The sequence below is a fragment of the Hyperoodon ampullatus genome (assembly GCF_949752795.1).
Source record: "Hyperoodon ampullatus genome assembly, chromosome: 2".
Classification (NCBI taxonomy): Eukaryota; Metazoa; Chordata; class Mammalia; order Artiodactyla; family Ziphiidae; genus Hyperoodon; species Hyperoodon ampullatus.
This window is the reverse complement of record NC_136915.1, coordinates 35,674,175-35,697,762: the sequence shown is the minus strand read 5'-3', so window position 1 is coordinate 35,697,762 and position 23,588 is coordinate 35,674,175. Positions and strand designations below refer to the sequence as shown.

The following is a 23,588-nucleotide window of genomic DNA, read 5'->3' as shown; positions in this document are numbered from 1 at the left end:
AATGCAGTTCTTTTGGGACAACTGGGGGAAGTTTATATGAACTGGGAATTAGATGCTATCAAGGAATTACTGTTAATTTTGTTATACGCGGTAAAGGCATAAGGAAATCTCTTATTAAAATGAGATGCCTGCTGAAGTATGCAGGGGAGAAAAGATACAGTGTGTGGAAATTTTTTTTTTTTTTTTTTTTTTTTTTTTGTGGTACGCGGGCCTCTCACTGTTGTGGCCTCTCCCATTGCGGAGCACAGGCTCCAGACGCGCAGGCTCAGCCGCCATGGCTCACGGGCCCAGCCGCTCCGCGGCATGAGGGATCCTCCCGGACCGGGGCACGAACCCATGTCTCCTGCATCGGCAGGCGGACCCTCAACCACTGCGCCACCAGGGAAGCCCTGGAAATTGTTTTTAAATGCTTAAGAAGAAGAAGTAGGTAGATGCAGTAAAAATAGAAAATTTTGATAATTTAAAATTTGAGGAGTTTACTAAACCATCCTCTCGACTTTTGTGTAGTTTGAAGAATTTCATATATAAATAGAATAAAAAAGAAATACAAGTCACACTCCCCAGTGTTTGGGTTGAAGGACAATATGAGCAGTACAACAGAGTAGCATCCCTGGTTGCAACAAAGAAGCGTTATCCCTGTGACTCTCTTACCTCAGGGTGGGCTCCCTGACCCTCACAAGTTGAGGAACAGCCTTTGTTCAAGGGTCTCAGGCCTGGTGCTGATCGGAGTTCGTTCCTAAAGGCCTTAGCACTGCTTCTCCCAGGAAGCCTTTTGAAATGTCATGCAAACAAAGTCTAATGGCTCTTCCGGTGGGGACACAAATCTTTCCAGTCCCCTGGGATCCTTCCTGCACCACACAGCCATTCTTACACACAGCAAGCTCTCACTTGCTATTTGAATCTTCATTGTAAAGTCAGTCCAGGAGAGCATGTTGAGCAGGCCCACGACAAGCTCATACCATCTGCATTAGTATTTTCCTCCATCATCTTGACAGTTGAGAGTTGGCAAGATTACAATTCAGACAGCACTCTGCATTTGAAAGGAAAATTATGGTTTTTCAGAATGCAGCTGGTGTGCAAGTGAATAGGATGAAGTTTCTATGAAGCCTTTTCCTCATTTTATGATATGAAAATAATAAAATGTAGATTCAGCGTGATACTTACTGAAAAAGAACAACCAAAAGGGACAGAGTTTGGGGGACAAAGGCAAACAAAGCATTCTGTTTCATGGTAATAATTTTAATAAAAAGCAAAACCAGCAAAACAATCATTTAGAAATGATTTCTTCTCTGTGGGAGAAGTTAACATTGTTATTGCTGTTCAAACCACTTGGAAATGAACTCTTTGGGTGCCTAGTTAAGATATATTCTTCACAGCACATTTTCAGTTTGCCAATTAGGCAGGAAAATCTACAATCCACTTTCCTGGGGGGAACTTAGCTGAAGTACAGCTCACAGGTGAGACACAGCCTCAAAGATCACTAAGTTTAGGAGCAAACCAAAAAGATTTCTCACGTGTGAGAACAAAGGAAGACAGAACAGGCAGAGAAGCAGTGCTTTCAAGCATTTTACTTCAAGTCAGTTCTGCACGTTACAATAGGACACTGGCTTCTGAGAAATCCATCACACATGCTACCTCCCTGGAATTGAGATGTTTCAATGCATCGGTGTATCAATTTCTTTCTTGGTTACCCAGTGGCACTGGTGTGCTGGTAAATGTTTAACAGGTAGCTCTCCAGGGGAGATACTTGGTATATAGTGTTTGCCCATCTCTGTGGGGTAAATATTCCCTCCATGGCTGACTTCAAACTACCAGTGTGATGTCACTGAACAATGCAGTTGGGAACAGATGCTCAGTTGCACACCATTATATGGCATTTCCACTGTACAAATACAACAGATGTCAATAACCTCAGGAGCACAGACAATAGTAAAACGTAATAAAAATAATTAGGAAGTGATACGCTTTGAATATTTATTACCTTTTTTTTTTTTTTTTTTTTGGTATGTGGGCCTCTCACTGTTGTGGCCTCTCCCATTGCGGAGCACAGGCTCCGGACGCGCAGGCCCATCGGCCATGGCTCACGGGCCCAGCCGCCCCGCGGCATGTGGGATCTTCCCGGACCGGGGCACGAACCCGTGTCTCCTGCATCGGCAGGCGGACTCTCAACCACTGCGCCACCAGGGAAGCCCTATTACCTTTTTTTTTTTCTTTTTTTGCGATACGCGGGCCTCTCACTGTTGTGGCCTCTCCCGTTGCGGAGTCCAGGCTCCGGACGCAGGCTCAGTGGCCATGGCTCACGGGCCCAGCCGCTCCGCCACATGTGGGATCTTCCTGGATCGGGGCACAAACCCGTGTCCCCTGCATCGGCAGGCGGACTCTCAACCACTGTGCCACCAGGGAAGCCCACCTATATTTTTAATATACTTTAATTTTAGGTTTATATAATTAAATTTTAAATTGTGGCTGCATCTAACAACAAGCCCACAGAATTCCTGAAACTGTAACAATCCGCTCTCATGGGCTGGTCCAAGCCGGCTCCACCACAACACTGGTACTCTGGGGACCTCCAGGTGGGACTAAACAAACCAGCCACCTGCCTGGTCTTGCTTTCATGAAGACCTTTATTAGTTTTAGACTAAGAACCCCAGCTCTCCACTTATAGTAGAGCAGTGTTCCTTCTAAATAGAAGATTCTGGGGGTCCGACTCGAGACAGGCCCAGGACAGCAGAATTTCAGCTGTTTTATTGGCTAGTTCCATCTGCTCTCAGGGCTGTCATCCCTGCCAAGTCCAGATGGTGCTGTTGGGCTATCAGAGTTCCCTGCACAGCTCCGCGCCCCCGCCCCCCAGCCTTCTGCACTCCCCTCACCCTCTGTTTAACAGATTCAATTCAAATCCCTGGCACCTCCTCCTTCCATTTGATGCAAAGCCAGCAAACCTCATACAGGAAGAGCCAGAGAAACCAGGTGCTAAATCATACAAGGTCACGCTGCTCCTCCACTCTCCAGCCTCCCAGGTGTCTGAGGCAGCCTTTCCTCCAGGACTTTTCTAAGCCAGATACACTCCCTGTATCTTACACTAGAGCATCACAGAATCTCAGGGATGGATGGGACCTTTCAGTCATTAAGCCTAAACCGCAGCATGCTTAAGCAGCCACCAGTCCTATCCCCTCCCTCCCCCGCATCTCTTTTCCCAGCTGTAAAGCTGCTGTCTGCCAGCTTTTATCCCTTGGCACTGAGCCATGATCACGGGCGGGAGCTGTTTGTGATTGCTGACAGTGGAGAAAGCAAGAGGAAAGGAACCTGCTGAAAGCCAGACTTGTGGTTAAGAGCTTCACATTCAAGATTGTGTTTATTTATCACATTTATAGGTGATGATGCAAAAGTTAAGCAAGATTAAGTGACTTTCCTGAGGTCACATAAGCCATAAGTTATCAAGTCAGGATTTGAACTGGAGCTAACGCAAACTAGCACCATTTACATCAATCCGTATTGCCTTCCATAAAGCGTGATGACCCCAACAGCTAGTGCTGATTATGGTGTTTGCCATGCCTGGCTAGGGTAGTGGGAATGGAAAATATATCACCCTAAGGGATGGCACTTGAGTTCTTCTTGAGGAGGGAGTGGTCTTTGCTTAGGAAAATGCCTTTAATAAGCCATCCGTGATAGAAGGTGAAATCTTAAAGGTAGGGTGTTGGCAGGAATCATATTAGGAAAAGGAATGGCTATGCTGCCGTCCATGAGAACATACGTGGATTTATTTTGTCCTGAGAAGGGAGTCAGGTTCCACATGGAGTAGAAGGTGAGTGGATTCCTCTGTAGAGTATAGAAGAACATTTTATGAATGGGGGTACCACGTCTGCATTGCTGCAATGCCTGCATTGCTGCCACGTCTCCCGTTTCCTCCCACATCACTGAAACACACACAGGCACACACTCCCACACTGACTCATTTGAATTTTGGTGTGTGTGGAAGTGGGGACAGGAACCGAGCCTGTCTCAGCTGATGCGGTGAAGGGATGAGACATGATTGTTGCTTAAAATGAGGCAGCAGAAGTCTGGAGTCAGCAGTGACTGCCAAGATATAAGTCCCTTAGAAATCACAGGGATCCAAAGGCCCAGTTATCAGACTTCTCTGGATCTCAAGGGGCAGGGGGTCCTCAGCTGACCCATGGGCTACAACAGGGAAGAGTGTTCCTAGTGGCTGGCTGCAAGGGGGGTGCACTGTGGGACTGCGAGAGTGAGGAAGCCTTTGACTTTGTGGCTGATTGTAGCTAACATGTGTGTCAATCAGGATTCCCCCTCAGGTGTGCCTGACGGGAGACGTTTGGGGCCTTCAAGCCCTTGGCCTCCACAGAGGCCCACGAAGGCCTCTGCAAATCCAAGGCATTCTGCAGTGAGGGAACATGAACCAAACTGGGGCCAAGGAAGCCTTCAGTCAGCTTGGCAGAGGCCTTCTCTCACAGCCCATCACTGATGGTGTAATGTGAGGCTATGTGGTCTTGGCTGGTCTACAGAAGGCACAGGCCATGAGCCAGCATACACCAGAAAATCTTATCTACGCCTTTGGGGCTTCTACCTAAAAGCCATCCAAGAGCTGAATCCTTCACAGCTGGCACCATGTTGATCCAGAGCAGAGGCTCAGCAGAAGGGGGATGGGCACAGGGTAGGTCCAGTATGGCAGCAGTGCTAGACGCCATGGAAGAACAGAGCCACCTCTGGCAGTATGCCACACCAGTTGCGAACCAGACTGCCTGGGTCCCAACCTTGCTGCTGACTAGCTAAGTGACCCTGGCCTCTGGGATTCAGAGTCCCATCTATAAAACAGGGACTGAACTAGTTCCAAAGTGCTGCTATTCCTGTGCCCTCAAATCTGGCTTGATGGGTGACCTTCTTATGGTTGCCTCAGAGCCCTAGTGAATATGCAATGCCAGAGCAAGACTACCCAACAGTGTTGGGTTGCCAGCATGGGGCCCAGAACAGTGCCACTTGTCAGCAGGGGAAACGCGGCTGGAGAAGGAAATGCAAAGGCTTGAAGGGACAAGGTTTTCATACTCAGCTGTGTGAGTTTTAGAAGGGAAGGCTGCAGTCTAACCACAGATTTGGATTGGAAGCATAATACGGTTTTAAGAAAGGATTAAGACAACATATGCCTGAGATGGTGGTCTTCCAGGTGACAACAGTTTAAGCCACGATCTGATCTGGGGAGTCTCAGAAGCAGTCATAAACAGCAGCAGGTTTTCTATTAGGCTACAGCGGCAGATCTAGGACCACTAACTCCAGGGACAGTGACAAGAAGGCTGCTGTCAGGGCTCTTACCAAAAAATCAGCATAGACTGACAGCAGATAGAAGCCTCACCTCCAGGTGCACAGGAAATTATTAGGCTGTTTCACTGACTTTGGACTCACCCTCCGACATAGCTCTGTGACCGCCTGCACATGGTATTCTGATCATTAACTTCCGGGAGGGTCAGCTGTTACTTGAGTGATCATGGAACCCCCACCCCGCTACCCCCAGTTAGCTGCTTCAAACTTCCTCTAATTTACATTCAGAGCTGGTTCTCAAGATCAGCCTTCATCAGGACTTAAAGAAGGGATGAGGTATGTCTTCTTTGGAGAAATGTCTGTTTAGGTCGTCTGCCCATTTTTTGATTGGGTTGTTTGTTTTTTTGATATTGAGCTGCATGAGCTGTTTGTATAGTTTGTCATACAGCTGGCCAACAAACACATGAAAAGATGCTCAACATCACTAATTATTAGAGAAATGCAAATGAAAACTACGATGAGGTATCACCTCACACTGGTCAGAATGGCCATCATCAAAAAGTCTACAACAACAAATGCTGGAGAGGGTGCGGAGAAAAGGGAACCCTCTTACATTGTTGGTGGGGATGTAAGTTGATACAGCCACTATGGAGAACAGTATGGAAGTTCCTTAAAAAACTAAAAATAGAACTACCATATGACCCAGCAATCCCACTATTGGGCATATATCCTGAGAAAACCATAATTCATAAAGACACACGCACCCCATTGTTCACCGCAGCACTATTTACAATAGCTAGGACATGGAAGCAACCTAAATGTCCATCAACAGAGGAATGGATAAAGAAGATGTGGTGCATATATACAATGGAATATTCCTCAGCCATAAAAAGGAATGAAACTGCATCATTTGCAAAGACATGGATGGACCTAGGGACTGTCATACAGAGGGAAGTAAGTCAGAAAGAGAAAAACAAATATCATATATTAACGCATATATGTGGAATCTAGAAAAATGGTACAGATAATCTTATTTGCAAAGCAGAAATAGAGACACAGAGGTAGAGAACAAGGGGGGAAGGGGAGGGTGAGATGAATTGGGCGATTGGGATTGACATATACACACTACTATGTATAAAACAGATAACTAATGAGAACCTATTGCATAGCACCGGGAACTCTACTCAGTGCTCTGTGGTGACCTAAATGGGAAGGAAATCCAAAGAAGAGGGGATACATGTATACATATGGCTGATTCACTTTGCTGTACAGCAGAAACTGACACAGCAGTGTAAAGCAACTATACTCCAACTAAAAAAAAAAAAACTTCATGAAAAAAGATCAAAAAAAAAAGTGGGGGGGCTTCCCTGGTGGCACAGTGGTTGAGAATCTGCCTGCTAATGCAGGGGACATGGGTTCGAGCCCTGGTCTGGGAAGATCCCACATGCCGCGGAGCAACTAGGCCCGTGAGCCACAACTACTGAGCCTGCGCGTCTGGAGCCTGTGCTCCACAACAAGAGAGGCCGCGATAGTGAGAGGCCCGTGCACCGCGATGAAGAGTGGCCCCCGCTTGCCACAACTAGAGAAAGCCCTTGCACAGAAACGAAGACCCAACACAGCCAAAAATAAATAAATTGTCTTTGAGGTTTAAGAAAATAAATACATTAATTAATTAATTTAAAAAGGGGGGGATGAGGTATGTCTCTCTTACTTCCGCTGAGGTGGATGAGAATCCATGCAACTCATTTTCTTTATACAGAATAGTTTCAAAGACCCCTATCTCTATAAGCAATACATATTCACAATTCTTTCATTCAAACAACCCATGGAAAAGCCATTTCTTCCTCCTTCCCACTAGAATTCCAGATGATCCCAACTTATTTCTTCCACTGAAATGTCACAAAACTATCCCAGACCTTCCTCTCCTCTCCTTCCTCCTCGCCCATCCCCAACGTTCACGGAATCCCCTCTGAGCTGGGAGAATTGAGTCTGCAATTGTGACACTAATGGCTTAAGATCCACTTATATTGTTGATCAGATCCTCAAGACCTAAAGCCCCCAATCCACCTTCTGGGGGAACCCCATACCCCTCAGCAATCAGACAAACAGCATGAAGACATTTTTCCCAAGTGCAAAGTTATATATATTGAGTGACTGAGCTATTGGCATTCAAGTTTTGACCAGTTTCAAGATGCTACTACCAGATAATGGGAAGACTGTATACAGACACTGCAATTTATGTTACATGAGGAAGACTGTTAGTTGATACACGAGAGTCAAGAGCTTCAGGTTAGATACAATCCATCCAGAATGCTGAATACACTAAGAGCCTTACTTCTTTCAGGTCATAACCCTCTGAGAAGCTGCATCCCTTTTCAGGCCCTCTACCACTGTTTAGTGTGCTAATGCCAAGAATTTATGGCCTCTTTAACTCCCCCAGAGGGGGGTGATAGGAAACTGCTAAAAACCAGATGTGAGGGGCGTCCTTCTACCACCTCCCACGCAATGGACAGTTTCATTAATTAACTCCAACCTCAAAACACCGGCCCCAAGAGCTAAATAGAATAGGCATCTCCCCTAGCAGAAGAATGGAAAAATCGAGGCACAGAGTCAACTTGATTGTATAAGGTTAATCAGCTATTTTAGGGGAGAACCAGAACCGGCATCTGGCTCTGTGCCCCATGTTCCTTCCAGCAGGCCCTGTGGGCAGCTGTGACGAGTGTGGCCCAGCCACCAGGCTGAGGCTCACAGGGTCCACAGCCAGTATGGGAAATCCTGGAGGGAGGCTATGATCCAGCTGTGCCCCAGCTCTCTAGACAGGGTTCCAAGCAATGATGCCAATGACGACAGATGTCACTGGCAGCTGGAAAATGGGCCCCCTTTGACAAGTCTGGAAGCACCCTCTAGCTGCTGTGCTCAGGATGGGGCTCACTAGCATCTATTTAGGTAAAGTGGAGAGACTGGGCTTACACTAAACTGTGGGAAGGAGTGAATGCAGCTTCCAGAAAGTCATCACTTGGTTCAGAGGTTTACGTAGAAAACATCTGGCCAAATCCAACGAGAACAGACCTAGGACCATCCTTCTAAACCTACCCTGAGTGGTAAAGATAAGGTACATGTCTTAACCTATATAAAGGTGAAGGATTATCATTTTTCAACTGTAGACACATGACTGGAATTACAGTTCAGTGGCATGCACCCTATGTTGACTGTATTTAAACTACTACTGTGTAGTGCAACATCTCCATTGCATGGTGCTAAACATTTTTCAGTTTCAGTTACTTGGTGAGATCTGATTTTAGCCACAGTGATTTCAAGCCAATTTCTATTTAAATGTGTTGTGGAAAAAATGTAATAGTTTGACTTTATACACATTTTACATTTACAGTAGAATAAGTACAGGAATTCGTACACCCAAATGGGTGTTGTTGCCTTCAAACTGGTCACATTGGGAAGATGTATGTTTAGTCCAGGGAAGCTGACCTTACTCATAACATTTCTAGAACCTTCCTTGGAAACTGTCCACTTGTAAGCATCCTTAACATTGATAAGTCTTTGTCCTTTAAGGGTAGATTTATTCTTTTGAGGAATGATATTTTTTAACAGCCAAAGAGCATTAGAAGATAAGTCTGATCAATAAAATGGGTGATGGAGCTCGGGATGAACTCTGGGGAAGGGTGGTGTAAAAAAAACGAGGTCTGACTACAAGGTTATGAGGCCTCTTTTCTTGCATGGCTTCAAAGGTAACTCCAAAGAGGAAGTCTAGTGTTCTTGGTACATGCAACATCACAGCTCAAGAGTAAGGTCTCCCAGGGAAATAAGCACAATCATGGTGACTCTTGAGTGCATATGTTCTAGTGTATTTGGTTAAAAAGGTAGCCTTGCTCATTTTTGTCATACTTCACAGAAGCAGAAATGAAACACTCCATGTCCGTGACTTCTCCCAAGGGCAGTGTCATCATCTACTGCTGGAAGAGTTAAAATGAAAAGCACTTGGTGTCATGTCTATATTATCCACTCCCCCCACCCCCATCCCCCCCCACCCAATGTGCAATGAGTTATTCCTGATACCTGAGTCTCCCCAGTGTGGAAAAGTGGGTAAGGACAGGTCTCTGGAACCTGGGTAAGACTAGTATGTCAAGGGGATTGGAGTGTTTCCAATGGCTCTAGCTACCCAACAGGCTCACACCGACTCATACAAGAAAATCTCCTACAGCTAAGTACATAAAGTTTCAGTAGAAGAGTGGGGGGAAATGATTATCTTCCAGTAGCTTTCTAGGATTAAAAACCCACTCGCTTCTAATGTCAAGTGAACAGTCTATTGAAAAGAAGTCCATGGTGTTCTAGTGCATGCTTAAGAAAGTGTGTGGCCACTAGGTCATTGAAGGGCATTTCCAGCTGAGGCCAAAGGCAGCAAAGGTGCAAGAGGCTGCTGGGGCTGGTGTTAGTTGAAGCAGGATCTATATATTTGGAGTGGCAAAGCAATCTGTAGAAAGCCCCAGTTACAGAGCAGGATGTTTGCCAACGAGTGAAGTCAAAGGACGCTCAATTTCACTTTCTACAAAGTGCTTCACTGAAGATGCTAAGGAGGAAGCTCCCTTTAAAACACCATATCCTGAGTGTCAGAGAAATATGGTCAAGATGGTGATGGATGGGGAGCAGAGACTGATTCTCTACTAGCACTGGGACTGTGGATACTCCGAGTATCTCTCTCTCTCTCTCTCTCTCTCACTCACTCACACACACACACACACACACACACACACACACACTTAATGAAGAGCACACAACTGCAGTCACATTCCACCTCTTCTGCACGTGCCTCTGTCTGGTGGTTGCTCTTTTGTACAGTATTTCCAGGAGCCATTCTGAGTTAATGGGCTCCACTGCTAAAAGCCAGAAGCACAGCACAGAGTCAGCCGTAACATCCAACTGCTTGCAGCAGACATCGGTCTCAAATCCATCAGTCGGGATGTTGTTCTCGGTAAGGGTTTTTATATTAGTGTTTATAAAAACCACAAAGCTAGGCCATTTGCTTAAATCATCGTTAGAAAGAATGCCGAGTGTCCAGATGGGATTTCCAGTTTCTGTGCAAATGAAATCACACTAGTCCAGATTTTATTCGCTCAAAACTACTAGGGAAGCAGTAGGATTTGGTTTCAACGCTGCCAAAAAGCAGGAATTCACTTAAGTTTTAATTCCGAAGCAATCCTGGTGTTAATGTTGTAGCCAGGGTCAGGCAGCATGGGTGCCGGGGCCCCCGCTGTGCTTGCTGAGGACCCCTGGATCTCTCCCAGTTCAGGCTCGCTCTCGCTAGAGGTAGACCCGCTGTTGATGGCGTAGACGCTCTCTGTGACTCCCTGAGCTGAAGCACAGCTGTCTGGCTCTTTCTTCTCCCTGGGACTAGACAGTCCTGGGAGGACAGCCATCTTCCCGGTCTGCCTGTTGGGCAGCAAGGACATAGTGTAGTCCGCAATGATCCCGCCCACATCTAGGTTGCAGGCCTGGTCGAAGGCTAGGAAACCCACGTTGGCGTTTGCTTCGCACACCATAAAGGAACCATCGTCCATGATGAGGAGATCGATGCCACAGAAGTCCATGCCCAGGATGTTGGACACCTGGATAGCCAGCTGCTTGCCTTGTTCTGTCAGTGGGCACATGACGCCCACGCCACCTGTGGGGAAAGTGCAGTGATGTAATGGTGACACTGTAACCGAGCAGGACCGTATAAGGCCTTCCCAGAAGAGACCCCTACCCATATCCTCTGCCTGCCCTTTGTCGTAGAAAAACTTTAGTCAAAGAATAAATTTAATCAGAGAAGTGAGAAAATGCAGAAAGAAAGGAAAACAGTCAAGCAAGATAAGATAATAATACTTTAGCCATTAAACAAAGTCAAGGACCTTTAGTTCTTCCTCAAGGACTGCAGATAATATTCTGAGCCACATCCTGTGAGCTGTTTTGCAGATACTGAAACCCCCAGCAGGTGGAAGAAGTTAACTGTATGCTGCCCACAAGCACGGAGACCCCAGACCGGTTGGAACCAGAAGGTTGATGATGCTGAGAGCCCATTACCTCACCACCAGCCAATCAGAAGAATGACCACGAGCTGACCACGCCCTGCTCCTTGAACACTATAAGACTCCTCACTCCCCCCTCCAGGGCAGGACACACAGTCCTGTGGGCATTAGCCCACTGTGGCCCCCTTTGCCTGGCAAAGCAATAAAGCTATTCCTTTCTATGATACTTCACCAAAACTCTGTCTCTGAGATTTAATCTGGCCCCAGGGTACAGAGGCCGAATTTTGGCAACAACACCAGGCACCGACTGGACTAACGAGTCAAATGACCTTTGAAGGAAGAGAGGTGAGGGATGCCGGGGAAGGGCAGCAAGATGGGCATTTTTATTACCAACAAAAGGTCTGGATGGAAATCAGGACACCCTTTGAGAAAGTAATGTGATTGTTTCTTTCCTAGAGTTTTTAAAATGTTTATATCCTCTGACCCAGTCATCCCACCATGAAGGAAATAATCTTATATATTGGGAAAAAAAAGCTTTATGCACAAAGATGCTGATGACAGTCATTTAAAATACTGGAAAGTCAAAATACTGGTATATAGTAGGCACTCAATATTTGTTGATGAGTAAATGAAAATTATAATCTAAATAGCTCACAGTAGAGGAAAGCAGCGTAGTTTACAACCATTACTAAAAATGACAGAGTTTGTGATCACATGGGAAAATACTTAAAAGGATTAAAGGCTGTACAGTATGACCATAATTATGCAAAAAAAATCATCAGAAATGACACCAAAATGTTAACGTTGGTTGTCTCTAGATGGCGGGATTAATGATAAATATCATTTTTCATTTGACTTTGCTGTATTTTCTACATTGAGAATGAATTCCTTTTAGAAATTATAAGAAACAAAATCATTATTTTCTAAGAAGAGAGAGGCCTGTGAGACAAAAATCTCATACCGAGGTCAGAGAGAGTCTGATTGCCCTTACTTGTTAAAAAGCTAAGACCTGGGCTTCCCTGGTGGCACAGTGGTTGAGAGTCCGCCTGCCGATGCAGGGGACACGGGTTCGTGCCCCGGTCTGGGAAGGTCTCACATGCCACGAAGCGGCTGGGCCAGTGAGCCATGGCCGCTGAGCCTGCGCATCCGGAACCTGTGCTCCGCAACGGGAGAGGCCACAACAGTGAGAGGCCCGCGTACCGCAAAAAAAAAAAAAAAAAAAAAAAGAAAAAACTAAGACCTCAGATTTAATTGTCTTCCTTTCGTCTCTTTGCAAAGACTTAACACTTGTATTCTCAGGAACTAATGGCTTTACCTTAACTCTGCCCCTCCACCATCTATTACATGGTGTGAGGAAAAGGCTATTGAACAGCTTTAAAACAGCTCATCAGAAAAAGGAATATGGATAAATTACAAAACAGTGTAGTTTCTAGTTAAAGAATGGATTTTTTTTGTTTGTTTTTTCTTTTGGCCGTATGGCTTGTGGGATCTTAGTTCCCTGACCAGGGATTGAACCTAGGGCCCCAGCAGTGGAAGTGCAGAGTCCTAACCACTGGACCACCAGGAAAGTCCCCAAAAAATGGATTTTGTGAGCTGACTGAAAAAGACAAACTGATAATACATAAGGTTCGATACTGTGGCAAGACATGGGATTGTCATGAAAATTAAATGAGATAATATATTAGGTACTTAGCACTGTGTCAACCTGAGCCTAGCATTTGCTTCTATCACAGCACTTTAGTCACAGTACCTTACAACGATCTGTTTATGCGTCTTCTCCTTTACTGGACCATAAGCTGCCCTAGGGCAAGGATTCTCATTAATCGCTACACTGTCAGCCTCTACCCTGGAGTCCACTTGGGGAGGCTGCTCAATCACACTCAGGAAGAAGGACCAGATTGGTGTTTCAGCCTCTTCATTAGTCACCAGACTTGGTATACTCATCTGGCAATTCAGGAAATAACAACTGGGTACTTTTCCACATTACCAACATACAAATTCCACTCATGAGGCTGACAATAGATTTCAGTGATGAAGATGAACATTCCCATGCCCCCGGGACCATCTCCATGCACCAAAACTGAAAACAAGCTTTATCAACAGGTTAATGGGATGAGGTTATGCATTTGACCCAGACATAAACTGCAGCTTTCTAATAACGTCAAACATATGAGAAAAACACAATTTTCAAAAGAAAAAAGAAACACAATCTTCAATTACAATGGAAAAGCAGAATATGCTATGTCTCCAGCCATAGCCTTACTTCTCAGTTTCTTTTTTTTTTTTTTTAATTATTATTTTTGGCTGCACCACATGGCTTGCTGGAGTTCCTGGACCAGGAATCGAACCTGAGTCCTCAGCAGTGAAAGCGCAGAGTCTTAACCACTGGATTGTCAGGGAGTTCCCTATTGCCTTAGTTTAGACTCTCCTTACTTCTTGCCTGAGCTATTGCCACAGCTTCCAAACTCAACTCCCTGCCTCCCTCTCATGCCTTCAATCCATCCTCTTCCCAGATGTCAGTTTTTCTCAAACACCAATCCTCATGTCACTCCCTTGTTTAAAGCTGACTGCCACGTCCTAACACCTACAGGACAGGCTTCAAATCTCAGTGTCCTGACATCCCTGGACTGACCTCCGTCATGGCACTTACACCCACCTGTCCCCCTCCTGGACTGCTTGCTGCTAAGGGAAAGGGCTTGTTTCTGATTTCTCTCTGTGATCCTGGCACCTTGCAGACGGTCTGACCAGATAGGAGGGATCGAGACACATTCACTGGCTGGGTGTAAACATCCTAATGAAAAACCCTGGTGGCCTCCCCTCACCAACAGTCCGACTGAGCTTTCGTGCCTCACCGAGAGAGCAGTTGCTCTGCATCCGTCCGTCTGTGGAGCAGCGAAGCATAGAGCCTATCACCTGGCCACCTACTACCACCACCCGGATATCCTTTCCGTGGGACTCCTTCACGTACTTCTGGAACAGGTAGGGCACATCGTGGCGGATCACATGGCAGATGTCTGAGAGGTGGTGTTTATCTCTTGCGAGAAAAACAGCTTTTCCTTTAAGAAGAAAGACAAAGAGCAAGAGAAGTAGTTAGAGAAGCCTCTGAGCTCCGTCCTTGCCATCCCACCTCCAGGTCCAGAGTTATCTATTCTTTCCCAACTCGCCTCACTGTGGCCCCTTCAATTTCTCTGACTCGACTCTTGCGTCTTATCAAATGGCTGTCGAACCTCATTTTTTTCTGGGTTTTACTCAGGTCCCTCTCCTTTCACAACTCTTTTTTCAAAATGAAATCAAAATGTATTCCAGAAACACCCGGAAGAGGCCAAAATAAATTCCTAGGGATCTAGTCAATTCGGTTCCAGAAACAGTCAGCACCTCCTATCACCCCAAGATGCTGATTTGGTAGAGCCCATGTCTCACTCACTTTTTTTTCTAAATCATCACACCTCACACTAGGCTCGATGCACAAAGCAAGTGTCAATCAATGCTTACAGAATATAACTAATTGAACATACTTTAGAGGAATTCCCAGTCATGATGGAGAGAGACCCACAAAAGATAATGACACAGCCTGATATAGCATCAGGAGAGCTCTGTGCAAAATACTATGGGAGTTCAAAGAGGGAGCCACTGCCAGACGTGCTTCCTCCTTTTAAATATAAAAAACTTATTATTTGGCTATACCCATTTAATTCTGAACGGAATGATCCATACTTCTATTGATCTCTGGGAAAAGCATTCCTTCTTGACTCCAAATTCTGTATTTTCTGCTTGAATCACTTATGCTTTTGCAATTACTTGGCATCTGCTTTTCCAATTGCATATTAGCTAACAGATATGAGCAGGGGGCCCTGACAGGTTTGCTCTGTAAACCTGACATAAGCATACCATACCCAGATCCTCCTTGTTAGCAAACATGGAGAAAAGAGATGGTTTTCCTAAGATATGTGTCACCACCTTAAAAAGAGTGGGACATTTCTGAAGTCTTAATAAAAAGAGGGATGGGTATCAGCCCCTAGTGGCATATAAGACCAAAAAATAACCTCCAAAACATGTCTCAATCATTGGACATCTGGCACCAGGAGATCTGGCATCTGGCAGCAGATGGCTGGGATTCAATGATAGGCACTGGGGATTCTCTGGACATTAGGTAGGATTTTCAGCAGAGATGGGGGCTAAAAATATGGACTTTGTTCCTTAGTTCCCGGCACAGAGGTTCTAATATGGGGCTTAGCCTGCAGTTAATAAAGGAGCTACAGTTTTAAAGCAAGGAGGAAAAAAACTGGGCAGGGGGAGGGGCACTAAGATTAGTTAATCATCTACTGTGTGCCAAACACTTTATTGTTTTCTTAATTATTTCTTTTACACTTCACTTCAGACTAGCTCTATGAAGCCATTAGGACAAGGATAGTTATTTTTGTTTTACAGAAGAGGAAAATAAAGGTCCACAAGATTAGCAACTTTCTCAAAGGCATAGCCTTCATGAGTCCACTGCCTTCTTTAGATTTATTTCCATATACTAGAGCCTAACAACTGCTGTGACTTTGTTTACTCCCTATCCATTTTCCCTAAGATGTGTGCGCTACACTAGCAACGACCAATCTGAAAATAAAATTAAGATCACAATTCCATTTATGATAGTATCAAAAGGAATTTAAAAAACTTAGGAATACATTTAACCAAAGAAGCTCAAGACTTATACACTGAAAACTACAAGATATTTGAAAGAAATTAAAGACTGAAATAAATGGAAAGACATTCCATGTTCAGAAATTGGAAGATTAATATTGTTAAGATGGCAATACTCCTCAAATTGATCTACAAACTCAGTGCAATCCCCACCAAAATTCTAACTTCCTGTTTTGCAGAAATCAATATGATGATCCTAATATTCATATGTAAATGCAAGGGACCCCAAATAGCCAATGCAATCTTGAAAAAGAAGGACAAAGTTGGAGGACTTGTATTTCCCAATTTCAAAACTTTCTACCAAGTTACAGTAACAAGATAGTGTGGCCTGGCTTAAGGATAGACATATAGATCAATGGAATAGAATTGAGAGCCCAGAATAAACTCTCATACAGATGGTCAATTTTTTATTTTTGGCAAGAGTTCCAAGAGCATTCAATGGGGAACCAACAGTCTCTTCAACAAATAATACTGGGAAAACTGGATATCCACAGGCAAAAGAATGAAGTTGGACCTTCATCACACCATATACAAAAATTAATTCAAAATGGCTCAAAGACCCAAATGTAAGGGCTAAAACTGTAAAACTCTTAGGAGGACAGATAGGTGTAAATCTGTGTGAACTTGGATTAGGCAAGCACAAAATGACATAAAAAATACAAGTAACCAAAGGAAAAAATAGATAAATTGAACTTCATTAAAATCAAAACCTTTTGTGTATCAAAGGATACTATCAAAAAAGTGAAAAGACGAGCTACAGAGCGGGAAAAAATCATTCTTAAATTACGTATCTGATAAGACAGTAGTAGCCACAATATATAAAGAGCTGTAAAAAAGTCAATAAAAGACCAATAAGCCAGCTGAAACATGGGCAAAGGATTTGAATAGTCATTCCTTCAAAGAAGATATACAAATGGCCAATAATATAAAAAGATGTTCAACATTAGTCATTAGGGAAATACAAATCAAAACCATAATAAGATACCACATTACAGCCAGTAGGATGGCTATAATAAAAACAAATTACACATTTAAAAGTTGCTAAGAAAGTAAATCTTAAAAGTTTTCATAATAAGAGAAAAAAATTCTGTAACTATGTATGGCGACAGACGTTAACTAGACTTATTGTGATCATTTCGCAATATAGACAAATATCGAATCACTATGCTGTACACCCGAAGCTAATATAATGTTTGCATGTCAATTATACCTCAAGTTTGAAAAAGACTTTAAAAATAAATATATAAAGTGGGCCCATACATTACTAATGCTTGGAAAATATGCATTTTGGCTTGTGGCTTGTTTTTATGGTGGAGGTATGGTGACCATTTGCATAATTTGTCAAGGCAAATTAATATACCCAATATAAAAGTTTTGTTTAGTATGTGAAGAAATTGGAACTTCATACATTGCTGGTGGGAATGTAAATAGCATAACTGTTGTGGAAAACAGTTTGGCAGTTTCCCTAAAGTTAAACACAGAGTTACCATATGACCCTGCAATTCTACTCTTAGGTGTATACCCAAAAGAAATGAAAACATATGTTCACACAAAAACTTGTACACGAATGTTCATAGCAGCATTACTTATAACAGCCACAAAGTAAAGCAACCCAAATGTCCATCAACAGATGAACAGATAAACAAAATGTGGCATATCCATACAATAGAATATTATTGAGTCATAAAAAGGGATAAAAAACTGATCCATGCTACAACATGATGATCCTTGCAAACATTATGCTAAGACAGAGAAGCCCACACAAAAGGCCACATATTGTATGGTGCCATTGATATGAAATGTCCAAAAGAGGCAAAGCCATAGAAACAGAAAACAGATTAGTGGTTGCCAGGGACTAGGGGAGGGGCCACTGGGACTGACCTTTAACAAGTACAGGGTTTCTTTTTGGGGTGATGGAAATGTTATGGAATGAGATAGTGTAATGGTTGTACAGAAGAGTGAAGATACTAAAATCCTCTGAATTAGATAATTTAAAATGGTACATTTTTTGTTTTCTGAATTATATCTCAATTTTAAAAACATCTAAAAATACTATACCTTCTATTTAATTTGTTTATTGTCTGTCTTTCCCTTCTACAATGTGAGCTCTTGGAGGGCAGGAATTTTTGTTCTGTTCCTTTCTGTATGCCCTTGGCACTTTGTGGGCACTCAATAAATATTAGTTGAATTTTATTTTATGTATATTTTACCACAATAAAAAACTAGTTGAGACATGGCATTTTTGCACTGTAGTACATGTGAATCGTATTCAGAGCCCCACCTCGCCACCCAAACTCATTTCTCTCACTTCTTAGCAGGACCCCTTTCCTTTCCCAGGTTGCTTTGCCCACACTTGTTTCTGTATGTTGCTCACCCAGTTCAAACTCCACATTCCAACTTAAGTCTCCTTTTCATCCACCCAAGCCTTCCCTGCCTCAGGGCAGAGTGGGCCCCTCCCTCCGTTTGGCTCAAACAGGCGTTGACCTGCTACAGAAGCCATCGCCCTGAAGTGCTACTTCTCTACTCTCTACACATTGGAGATCGAGAACAGTGAGTGTGTCAAGTTCATGGGAACTGCTCATTCCATGTCCATTAGGGTACCTCCTCTCATTCCAGATGCCCTGAGCAGTTAAGGATGCCATCTGGGTATCATCAGGAGGTACTCACTCACATACCACAAGGGAGGGGGATGGCTTTCTGCTGCACACGTCCTCTTCAATTACTATGTCTTGAGCACTGTAGTGGGTCTTGGAGACAGAGATGGGTAGGACCTGGTTCCCACCCCCTGAGCAGCTCACAGTCAAAAAGGGGAAAAGGCACATAAATCTATAACTGTCATAAGCCGTAGTACTATGCTAGCGGCATGGATGAAGTGCTTCGGAAACAACGGGAAGGGCAATTAATTTTGTCTGGAAGAGAGGGAAGGAGACCAGGGATGTGGACAGAGAAGAAACGACGTGGAGCTGGCCTTAAAGCCCGAGCAGAAGTTCACTAGAGGGCATAGGAAGATGGCGTTCCCAGCAAAGGGAAGAGAGCAGAGGTTTAAAGACAGCAGAATACATGGTCTAGTCTGGAATGGATTACGGAGGGTTCACATGGCTAGAGAAGGCTGCAAAGGAAGATGGATGCCGTTCGTCCAGGGCCTTCAGTGCCACGGTGAGGAATATAAACTGTATCTAATAGGCAACACCAGTTCTTGGGAGGGTTTTTCAGCAAGGGAGTGACAAGAAGAGATCTTTGTTTCAGAGAAATTGCTCCCCCCAACGATTAGAGGATGCACTGGCAGTGAAGTTAGGGAAACCAGTCAGAATCAAGTCAGGAGTCTGCTGCCAGAGTCCAGGGAAGGGCTGGGAAGGGTCTGGACAAAGCAAGGACAGTGGGGACAGCGAGGAGGGGACAGAAGTAAGGACTACACCACAAGCTTCGCAAGAGGGAGCTCCGTCTCCTCCGAGCAGAGAGGAGGCCCAAACAGAAGCCCGGGAAGAGCGGCACTGACCCCGGTGTCCGCGCGTGCTCTTCACCACGACTGGGTAGCCCAGAGGCTCGGCTTCATCGATCATTTTTGCAAAGTCTTCATGCCCACCTGTCAAGAAAAGCAAAAGTCAGTGAAGGTGAGGCTGATGGCCCAGGGCTCTGTGGGAATTCTTTGGAGGCCTCACATCTCTCTGATTAAGGCAATGTGAACCCATTCCATCGGACAGACATGCACTGTGCATGTGCCATACAAAAGGTGGGAACAGAGAGATAAGGAAAGCAGCATTATCACGTGCTTCCACATGGCAGAGACTTCACATGCTCTAGTTCACGCAATCGTCATGACAGCCCCACAGGCAGGGCAGGGATTTTTCCCTTACCTTGGCTGTGGTAGGCAGAATTCTAAGAAGGCCCCCAAGATTCCTACCCGCTGGTGTACATGCTCTGTATAACCCCCTCTCCTGAGTGTAGAGGGGACAAGTGACTATGCTGGGATAGCATTCCTGCGATTAGGCTAATAATCAGTTGACTTTGAGTTAATCAAAAAGGAGATGATTCTTGGTGGACCTGACCTGATCAGGTGAGCCCTGTAAAAGAAGGTGAAGCATCAGAGAAACTCTCCTGCTGGCCATGAGGGAGCAAACTGCCATGTTGGAGAGAAGTCCATGTGACAGGGCCAATAGGCAGCCTCTAAGAGCTGAGAATAGCCCTCAGTTAACAGCCAGCAAGTAAGTGGGAACCTCAGTCCTACAACTACAAGGAACTGAATGCCAACAGTAAGCCTGGAAGACCCCAGATGTGGTCCCAGCCCAGCTGCCCCTTGATTTCAGCCTGGCAAGACCTAAGCAAAGAGTCCAGCTATGCTGTGGCTGGACTTCAGACCTCCAGAAACTGTGAGATGATAAATGGGTGTTGTTTAAGCTGCTAAGTTTTCAGTAGATTGTTGTACTGCAGTAGAAAACCAACACCCAAAGAAACCAAGCCTGGGATTTTTCTCACCCAAAGGTAAGGCATGACTTGAAAGCCCGAATTGGCTCCACTACACTCCTTTAAGCCTTCATTTAAAAAATATGAATATTAATCTGTATTAAAATCTTTCTAAATTGTTTTATAAGCTTCCTTGATTTCCTATACCTTTGCATCTTTGCGGGACCATTATTCTGCCTACCACAGGTGATACTGTAGTTCATTAATTTTTTGCAAAGCAAAATATTCTGAGATACTAATAAGACCTGTCACAAAAGTGCTAATGATTAAAAAAAAATAAAGCAGCATGAAGAGGCAGTGTAGATAACCAGGGGCATCTTTACAATGAGGACATTTTATAAGAAGAGAACTCCCAGCTTCCTGACACCCGCTGATAAATGTAACTCCTCTCTAGCCATCCTTTTGTCCTTCCCTTATAATACAGTGCAAGAGGGGTCCTGCTTATCTGAGGCCATCCCTGCACCTGTGCCTCGGACCCCTTTCCCTCTCACCTCCTCAGGGATCTTGCACCATTAAGTGTCCCCTCTCTGCTGTATCTTCAACCTCTCAGTTCAGAATTCCAGCAGCATTTTAAACATGCTCAGTAATCTCCCATCTTAAACAAATAAAACCCATTCCTTCACCCTGCATCATCCCTTAACTACAACCTTGTATCCCTACAATCAAGCTACTCAAAGGGTTTCAATTTCCTCACTTCCCATTCACTTCCTCATCCTTGACAAGTTGGCTTTTCTCCCTATGGCTGAACTGAAGCTGTATTCATTGAACTCCCTGGTGCTAAATCCAACACACATCTCCGTGAGTATGTTACGCATCCTCTCAGAATTAAACACCCCTTTTAATTACACCATCCTTCTTGGGCTGTTCTTTCCATTGGCTTCTGTCATCTCTCTTCTTTCTGTTCTCACCTCTCCAGGTGCTCTTACTTGGCCTCTTGCATAGGTCCTTCTTCCTTTTCCTATTCCCTAAAGGATTCCCTCTCGAACCCTCTTTTATTAAATGTTGTTATTTTATTGTGGTAAAATATACATAACATAAAATTTACCATTTTAACCATTTTAGGTATACAGCTCAGGCCTCTCTTCATTCTACATCTTCTCCTTGAGTAATCTCATCCATTCTTGTGACTTCACTTAACATAATGGAAGTTTCCAAATCCACTTCCTTAGTCTACACCTCTCTCAGGAGCTCCAGATCCATTTATCTGCTGCCTACTGAATAGCTTTACTTTTATATACTACAGACACCTCAAACAGAATGTGTCCCAAACTATAATAACCTCTTCCGACCATGCCTTGCCCTACCCACCAATCTGTTTCTCCTCTTCCATGGCTCTAGTCTCAGTGAGTGTTCGCTTTCACATCTGGTTGCCCAAACCAGAAACCAGAGTCACTCTTGATTCCTCTCCATGCTCCTCATAGCCACTCAATCATCATGTCCTAATATTTCTGTCTCCTTCCTAAGTCCTGAATCTGTTCACTTATCTTCATTCTTACTATGACCACCTTAGTTTAGACTATCATTGCTCATTTGCATTGTTTATAAAGCCTACCAGTACATATCCTGTCTCTACTTTGCCCCTGGTCCAATTCCTTCTCCACAGTGTAGCCAAAGTGACATTCTGAACTCTGATCAGGCCATTTCCTTGTTTAAAGCCCTCCAATAAATTCCTGTAAGTCTCAGGATTACCCCTGATCTCTTTCATGTACTGTATATGGTGACTTCTTATCTTTCTAGCCTTATATCTCAACTCTATCTCCTTGATGTTCCACAAACTACTCAAAATACCACCAACCGGTCATGCTCTCTCTTGCCTCTAGGTGTTTCTATATTCTGCTTTCTTCTTAGACTGCTCCCCTGCCCCCCTTGCTTTATTTTTTATTTTATTGTTATTATTTTTTTTCAACTGGAATCACTTTACTTTGACCTTAAACATGATCTTTAGATTGTCATTTTGTGAGGGCTATTTTTCCATTAATTTCACATTTTTGGCCTTAAATGATCTTTTTTTTTTAATCTTTATTCGAGTATAATTGCTTTACAATGGTGTGTTAGTTTCTGCTTTATAACAAAGTGAATCAGTTATACATATACATATGTTCCCATATCTCTTCCCTCTTCCCCCTTGCTTTAGCTGGATAACTTCAGCTAGCTTAGACATTCTCTCTTTTGGGAAGCCTTCTTTCCCATCACCTACTAAACTAAATTAGGAGCTCTCCTGTGTATTCCCATACCACCTTGCAGTAACTCTTATCCTGGCACTGCACTGAAATTTCTTCTGATGAACTGGGAATGCCCTGAAGGTAGGACTCTCTTACTTACTGCTAGAGTCTAGAGCCTATTGTGGTAGTTGGCACACAGTGTGTACCAGCTACATATTTAATGAATGAATTCCAGAGAGAAAGAAGCAAAGACATATCAGACAGAGGGAATGACTATGATAAAGACTCAAGATGTTGAATCATCTAAGATGAACAGATTCGCCTTGAAAACCAACAAGAGATACCAGAGGCCTTCTGGGCAGAGAGAACATAGGGATGCAGGCTATTTGGAAAGACAAGTCTCAATCCTATTTTAAGGACACTCACCATAGGAGAAGGTGTCCGGCATGGGGACCCCATGTCCAGCCAGCTCCTGGAATGTCCAGAATTTGTTGATGCAGTTTAGAATGCTCTGTGGGCGGTTGACTAAGCGGCAGCCCAACTTCTCCAGGTGTCGCAGGACGGTGATGTCACTGTCCGACTGCACTGAGGGTGTGGGCACCCGGACAAGCACCACGTCTGGGAAAGTGGTGAGTGCCTTCTGGTTCAGCTGCAGGCCTGCAATCAAAGTAAGAAATGAGCTCTGGGCTGGCCATCATCTATTCCCACAAGAAGCACTGGTTCCAACAGACTCCTCAAGACTGAACCTAGCAGGAAGATAGCCTTGAAAATGGCACTTGGATATCCTGTTGTAATGAGAAGCTACCATCCACCCTATACTCCAAACAAATGGGCAGAGCATGACATTGAGGAAACACAAAGGAATGAACAGGGCGGGGTGGGGGGGGGAAGAGCAGCATATCAAGAATAATCCAAGTTAGAAGAATCTATAGGAGATAATGCAGTCCAGCACCCTCCTTCCATGTAGGACTAGTATTACTCAAAATGTAGTGGC

General features: G+C 44.2%; 1 protein-coding gene across 1 annotated transcript in view; it reads right to left on the bottom strand.

Moving 5' to 3' along the window:
* Positions 1-10,406: 10,406 nt before the first annotated feature.
* RIMKLA (ribosomal modification protein rimK like family member A) overlaps positions 10,407-23,588 on the bottom strand; it is a gene marked incomplete at its 5' end in the record, with an annotated part of 28,842 nt that continues 15,660 nt past the window's right edge. The window contains 4 exons of the mRNA XM_079721926.1: positions 10,407-10,939; positions 14,135-14,338; positions 19,468-19,554; positions 23,021-23,251. Of these exons, the coding sequence (XP_079578052.1) occupies positions 10,449-10,939; positions 14,135-14,338; positions 19,468-19,554; positions 23,021-23,251 (1,013 nt within the window). The 3' untranslated portion in view covers positions 10,407-10,448. The remainder of the gene's footprint in view (positions 10,940-14,134; positions 14,339-19,467; positions 19,555-23,020; positions 23,252-23,588) is intronic.